Source organism: Natrix helvetica, assembly GCF_964273705.1.
Source record: "Natrix helvetica genome assembly, chromosome: 16".
NCBI lineage: Eukaryota > Metazoa > Chordata > Lepidosauria > Squamata > Natricidae > Natrix > Natrix helvetica.
In genome coordinates, this window is record NC_138563.1 from 237797 (window position 1) to 244581 (window position 6785).

At 63.7% G+C, this 6785-nt stretch overlaps 1 protein-coding gene across 2 annotated transcripts; it reads right to left on the minus strand.

Moving 5' to 3' along the window:
- Positions 1-739: 739 nt before the first annotated feature.
- On the minus strand, positions 740-6453 carry IGSF8 (immunoglobulin superfamily member 8). 2 transcript variants are annotated; one of them, XR_014176561.1, is made up of 8 exons: positions 6327-6453; positions 4903-5280; positions 4150-4614; positions 3387-3812; positions 2345-2749; positions 2058-2194; positions 1682-1756; positions 740-1312 (listed from the first exon to the last, which is right to left on the minus strand). XR_014176561.1 is itself a non-coding variant. In XM_081967790.1 (7 exons), exons 1-6 carry the CDS (start codon positions 6391-6393, stop codon positions 2079-2081), a joined length of 1857 nt encoding a protein of 618 aa, XP_081823916.1. In that variant the 5' UTR covers positions 6394-6453; the 3' UTR covers positions 740-1756; positions 2058-2078. The 2 variants fall into 2 exon arrangements, 1 of the variants encoding a protein (XP_081823916.1); XM_081967790.1 differs by having other exon boundaries at positions 740-1756.
- Between the last annotated feature and the right edge of the window lie 332 nt (positions 6454-6785).

Here is a 6785-nt window from a genome sequence, read left to right on the forward strand (position 1 = left end):
GGGGTCACCCAGAAGGTTTGGAGCGCATAAAATAGGCACAGGGGTGGCGTATCGGACATTTGGAGTGGGGGGGGGGCTCGAATCTTGAAGACTCAGGTGAGCCTATGAGACCCGGAACAGATTTTACTTTCAAATTATTACCCACCATCCCACTCCCATTCCTCAAGGGGCCTTTATTCCTCTTTCTCTCTCCAGGAGCCCAAAGCAGCCGAGATCGTGGTTTACGGGAGAGTTTACGCTGAAAAACAGGGGCCGGGGGGGGGGGGGCATTTCTTAAACGCCAGTTAAGCCTTCTGAGCAGCCTTTCACAGCTGCGGTTTTCCTGCCCTGCAGCGCCCCCTCTTGCTCCCGGCCAGGAAAGGGTAGTGCAGCTCCTCCAAGCCCCCCCCCCCCCCAGAGCAAGACAGAGATCAGCAGGCCAAACAGCCATGATGGGGCCAAAGTTAGGCGAGCCCCCCCCCCCCCGTGCCCCCAAAGCCCTTGCAAGGAAATTCTAGGCCCAGAGGATATTCAATCACCTCCCTCATGTGAGCAAACGGAAGGCCAGGGAGTCCGCCTCACTTTGGGTACCCCTCAGCAGTCTCTCTCCCCCCCCACCCGCCCCCAAGTGCCCTCTTGATGCCTAGGAGCTCAACTCCCATAGTTCCCGGCCAGCCTGTTTAGAAGCTGCCTCCCTGCCCTGATCTGCCAGGTCTTGGTGGCTTCTGGGACTTCAGAAAACTCGACAGAGACTCTGCAGTTCACATTTTTTTTATTAAAATCCCATTTGGCCCCATGAAGATTATTTTCAAGTTTGAGAGCTTCTCCCCTGCCTGGATTGGGAGGGCCCTGGCTGGAATTTGAGCACCATCGAATGCTGGCTGGCTGGGTGTGTGTGTGTGTGTCTCACAATCTTCCCTCCGGGCTGGGTTGCAAAAGGGTAGAAGTGCTTGGACAGGTGATGCCCGTAGGATGCCAGGAGCCCAAAGCCACCCTCTCTGGACGGGCACTGAGTGGTGGGCACAGCCTGGCCTTCCCTGCTGGCAACGGAAGGAGGAAGGGGAGTCAAATAAGGGCCTCCTGCTTGCATGCACACACTCGCACAACACAACACAAACGACTTAAAGAGGACTTGCTTCCTTTGAGGGCACCGCTGCTTTGCTACATAAGTCCAGAGGTGCCTGCTGGGACTGAGTCCTTGGGACGCTTGCAAAGGGGGGGGGCAGAAACAACCCCCGCAGGCTGGAAGCAGCCCAGCTGGTGACAGAGATCCGCTCTTCTTCAAAAGCCAAAAGACGTTGGCTGCTCTGCTCCGGCCCTTCTGCTGGGCAGCCTCCACGGTGGCCGGTCCCCCTTCTGGGGTGCAGCCTTTTGCTATGGCATCTCCCCGTGCCTCTCAGGGACTCTGGCAGCAGCTTTGCCACCCGAAAAACAGGGCAAGCCAGGGGGGGCTCAGGTTCTCAGGAAGCCAGGCGTGGGACGGAAGGGTGCCCGATCCCTCAAGGGCCCATTTGGCACAATCCGGGTGTTGGGAGACGGGCGCCCACATTGCCCTGGGCCTTCAGGGGAGTCTCCAGGAGGCAGCCGTGCTCCGCCAGAGACACAGCTGCCTTGGTGAGCAGGAAGCAGCCACCCATGTCGTTCAGAAAAGCAGCAGCAAAAGGGTCTGGAAATGGGGGGCAGGGGGGGAGGGAAAGTCCGCCTCCACTGGCCCTCGGGCAAAACGAAGAGATCTGGCTGAGAAGAAACCATCTTGGTGACTGGCAAGATTGCAAAGCTACGGAGGAAACACAGAAAGAAGACCCGGGTCAAAGAGGTCGGGCTCTTGGGGGTGGGGGAGAGCAGACGAGTGGCGACCGGCTTAGGCCCTCCTGAATTTCCCTCCCTTCTGCCCCCCCCACCCCCCCTTAAAGAAAGCAGCCTCTGGCAACACCCCTGCCAGCGTCTTCGGAAGCCAAGGAAGGAGTTCGCTTTAGCCCTCCATCCCCTTCGGCTCCCCCCTTCGCTCGGCAGACGGCCCTGCCACAATTGATCAAGCCCCTCTTCTCAGCCCCCCCCCCCAAGGGAGACCTGCTCACCTCTGGCCTCCCGGCTGGTGTTCACCTCTTGCGCAGCCGGGCCATGAAGCAACAGGTGACGGAGACCAGGATGGAGACCCCCAGGAGGAGGGCGCTGGAGATGCCGACCGCCAGGGGGATGAGCAGGGTGTCCATGGCTGAGGAAACAAGGGCAGGAAGGGCATCAGCCCTCGGGGGGGGGGGGGGGGGGCGCAGAGGCCGCCTCTTCCCGCATGGGAGGGGTCGAGGGGAGGCAGGGCCCCAGGCAGGGGAAGACTCGGGGCCAGAAATGTCCTGGCTCTACTCACCCAGGGGATACGGGTACACAGTGACCACGTTGGACTTTGCCGAAGCTGCCTGGTACCAGCTGCGGTCAGGGGAGCGCACCCAGGCAGACACAGCGCAGTAGTAGCCCCCTTCATCAGACGGCTGGACTGCGTGCAGGCGCAAACGGTGGCTCTGCGGCCCCACTTTGTCCACGCTCAGGACCCCTCCGGACGGCATCTTCTCCAGCTGCGCCACCCCCTCGCGGTCCACGGAGGCCAAGAGGAGCCCCAGCGGGGAGGAGTCCAGCTGGGGCAGCTCTGCCCACCAGCTGAGGGCCAGGTGGACGTCCTGAGCCGATTCCACGGAGACGTTGCACCGAAGGTCGGCTGTGCTGCCGCGGTAGAGGGTGGGCAAGGGCAGCCATGCGACGGCTCCCAGCACCACCGCTGTGGGGAGAAGGAGGAGGCAGCCTGAGAAGGGGGCGGGAAGGAGCCCCTCCCACCTCCCACCGGCGCAAGAGCTCAGCGTTCCTAAAAGGGGGGGGGGATCATCGCTAAGAATATCAGCTGGGAAAGAGGCAGATTTAAGAGATTAATGGCATTAATTATCGTGCTTGTAATTATGGGATGGCAGGCAGCACTGAGATGATGACCGGCCTGTGGGGAACCTTTCCGTCTCCTGCTTCCCTCGATCAAAGCAGGTAAAGACCCCTTTCCTACCACCCCGTTTTTAAAATCAGCTAGGAAGGCGGCTTTCTTTCACTGAAATCCAGGAAACGGGAAACAAAATGCAGAAGTCAAGACAAGTTCATGCTAATCCCCGGAGGGTCAGAGGCGGTGGGTGGAATGGGGGTCTCCTGCTTGGCCCAGAGTACTTCTAAAGCCCTTTTGAGGGGCCCAGACAGCAGCAATACCTAACTAGGGAGCAGCTGCCCATGGAGGCCTCATCAAATCCGGGGCCTTTGCGCAACTCCTGGGAAGAGCCTCTCAAGGGACGGGGAAAACCCCCGCTGGCCCTCCCGTGCCCCTGCCCCAAAAGGCTATGGGGCCCACGTGAGCTCGGTAGGGGAAGAGGAAGGGCTACCTTGGGACTTGACCTCCACGCTGATCACCTCGGACCTCAGGGTGGCCAACGGATGCAACTCTGCGCTCACAGACCGCGAAAACACCTGAACCTCGCAGCAGTACGAGCCCACGTCCGCCGGCTGGGCCGACTCGATCCGCAGCAGGAAAGCGCCCAGAGGGGAGGCCAGCTTCTGCAGGGAGACGTGCCTCCTGCCCAGGTTGCGGTTGGCGTAGTTCTGGCCCAGGACAAGCCCTCCGCTGGCCTCCAGCCGGGCGACGAGATGCCCTTCCCCGGCAGCCTCCTTCCTCAGCTCCCAGCTGACTGCCAAGGCCACGTGGGGCAGGAGGAGGACGGCGGCTCCGGAGACGTTGCAGAAGAGCTCCAGGGAGTCTCTGGGGCTCAGCAGGGCTCTGGGGGGACCGGCAGACACCAAGAGCTGGCTCACTGGAAGCAAAGCACAGGGAGAAGGGAGGCTCACAGGCTCGGAGGTGGGGGATCCCGGACGCCTCCCTGTCCATGACGGTCCCACACGTGCCCCACCCCACCCCACTGATCAGCTCCCCCATGGTACCCGCAGAGCAGGATGGCCTCAGGGCCCAACAGGCAGATTGGAGGGAAGGGAGGGATGCTGGCAGGGTGGAAAAGTGTGGTGCCAATTCTGAGGTTGGAAGACCAAGGGATTAGGAGGGATGCACAGCAGGGCCCCTTGAGAGAGAAAGAATGGCCCCCTTGAGAAACGAGGAAGGCTACAAAGGGGTGTTTGGGGCAGGAGCAAACCCACCTACGCGCTGGACGGAGACATCAGCCAGCGCTACCCGCTTCTCAGTGATCTGCTGCCAGCTGCCATCAGGATCCTGGATCCACTCCCCGGCGGCGCAGTGATAGGTCCCGGAGTCCTCTGGCCTGAGCCGGTCCAGCGCCATCTGGTACTTCCAGTCGCCCAGCTTGACCAGGGAGAGCTCCCGGGCCTGGCGCCGTGCGGCAAAACGCCCGGTTGACTCCAGGGCAAAGTCCCGCCGCAGCCCGATCACCTCCTGCTGCAGCCGGGGACTGCCGGGCGCGGAGACGGTGAAGGAGGCCGAGAGGTGGGTGTGTTGCTGGGTCCCACTGGCCACGGAGCAGGTGAGCAGCAGGTCCTGGCTCTCCAGAAGCACCATCTGGGCAGGGGGAGGAGCCCCCCGGCCCAAGAGAGGGGGCTTTGCACCAGAGGGAAGGGCAGCGGAGACAGAGAGCTGATTGGGGATAACTGCGGGGGGAGGGGGGGTTTGCGGTCACTTCCACAGAGACTGGCAGGGAGCCCCTTCCCACCATCCCTCTTCCCAACCTTTCATTCCACCCAAGGGAAACCTAGCAGCCAGTCCGCAGTTGTTCCCGGGGGCTGGACCCTGCCCCACACACCTTGGGGTGATAATGCAGGGAGGGGAGCAGAGGAAAGAGGCTGCTGGCTCCTCCCTCTGGTGGTGCTGAACCACCCTGGCCAAGACCCCGCCAGCCTGGGCGGGGCTCTCCCCCAGCATTGAGACGGCAGACATACCTCTGACCTCCACCTTAGCACTGTAGGTGCCCTGGTATTTGGAGTCCGTGGTGGGCGTGTAGCACTCGTAGACCCCCGTGTCCTCCATCCGGACTGCCCTGACACGCAGTTCCACAGCATCGCCCCGAAGGCGCATGATGGATACGTTGCCAGCCTGCACTCGGTCCCCAAAAACGGCGTAAGGGAAGTTGGGGTCTCGCGTGCTGACCATGCCGATGGAGATGTCGGGAGCCGACGGGCGATACAGGAACCACTCAAACTGCTGCAGAGAAGGACCCTCGAACTCGGAGACATTGCAGGGAATGGCCAGGGTGGCGCCTTCCACGCGGTACAAGGGCCCCGGGGGCAGCTGGACCTTCCTGGCACCACCGAGCTGAGCTGTGCGGGCAACAGGGGCGGGTCAGCCAAGTGGCTCCGGGGCTCCGATCCGAGGGATAGAGAGGCAGAGCGAAGGAGGCCCAGGGCCTTGGGTGAGGAGGGCGCCCTATCAATTCTTCGCAGGGATGGAGGCTGGTTGATGCAAAACTCTCCCCAAAGGTAAACAAAGCTTCGGGAAAACCCTCTGGCCTACACTGCCTTTTGCAGGACTGCTGTTGCTGCACGGGGAGGTTCTACTAGAGACACCCTGGGAAACAACTGGGAGGCTGAGCCCACATCTGGCCAGCCAAGAACACCCCCTCCCACCCTCCCACAAGGCCTCCCTCCAGCCAATGGAAAGCAAAGGGCCTAATCTCATAACAGCCTCACTAAAAGTGCAACCACTCCTCAGGAGAGCCTGGGAGAAGAGCAGGTGCCAAGGGCCTGCCCTTCCCTGGGGCTCCTACCCTCCCCTGGCAAACTGGGCAAGCGCTGGCATACGGGGCCTCCAGCAGGAGAGGCTCCGCTTATTTCCTAGGCTTCCACGCAGCCTGGCTCCTCCTGCAGGGAAGGGGACTCAGGCCTGGGGCGCTGCAGAGGGGCCAAGTCACAGCTGGACCGGGCAATGGAAGGAACCCCCCACTTCCCCAGCGGGCAAGGCGGAACGTGTGCCTGGCCGCCAGACTCTTGGGCTGCAGCGGGGAGGCCCGTGGGAAGAAGTGGGTCAGCCGATCCTGGTCTGGGAGGGGAGCGCCCATCTGCTGCCCGCTGGCAGCCCTCCAAAGCCCCGGATCTCAGCCGGGCAAGGCTCGGCCTCCCCAGGCGCCTCGGGCAGCGCTGCTCCTCGCCCGGCATCGCATTGAAAGGCCGGGAGGACCCGCAGGGCAGGGAAAGTCGCCGCGCAATCCCGAGACCCGGAGGGGAGGCGGAAAGCGCCGCCGGGGCCGCAGCAGAGCCAGCCGAGGCCGCCTCCCGCCTCCCGCCCTTCCCGCCGACCAAAGCCGAGCGCGCGCCTGCCCACCCCGCATCATCCACCCGCCACGCGCGCCCCCGGCCCTTCCACGCACCGGCCAGCGGGAGGAGGAGGAGGAGGAGGCGGCCGAGGAGGCTGGGAGTCCGCGCGGGAGCATCCATGGCTGCCCGGGGAGCCGCGCGCGCAACGGTTCTTTCCCGGCGCGGCTGGGGCGGCGGCTGGCTTCGCCCGGGAGGAGACGCGGGGCTGGGCTGACTCCGCCTCCGCCTCTGCCTCCGCCTCCTCCGCAGCCGAGAGTGGGTCGCGCGCGCCAGCGGAGCTGTCCGGAGAGGCCGGCGCTCTGTGCATGCCCCGGAGCCGCTCTCGCCTTCCCTCCCTGCGGGGCAAAGGGCCAAGGCGGACGGCGGATCCTGCATGAGGCGGCGGGGAAGGTGGGGGACGGGACCGGCGGGGACGGAGCAGAGCTCCGGGCGATGCCCGCTCCGGGGGAGCCTCCTGAGCGCTGCAGCGGCCCCCACGAGCCCGGGGGGGCGCCACAGGCCGTCGCAAAGGC

Coding starts and splice junctions, on each gene's coding strand:
- IGSF8 (XM_081967790.1), bottom strand. CDS start 6,393: ATGGATGCTCCCGCGCGGACTCCCAGCCTCCTCGGCCGCCTCCTCCTC. Junction 4,615..4,902: donor TGCTAAGGTGGAGGTCAGAG/GTATGTCTGCCG, acceptor CTCCCCCCGCAG/TTATCCCCAATCAGCTCTCT. Junction 2,195..2,344: donor TGTGTACCCGTATCCCCTGG/GTGAGTAGAGCC, acceptor TTGTTTCCTCAG/CCATGGACACCCTGCTCATC.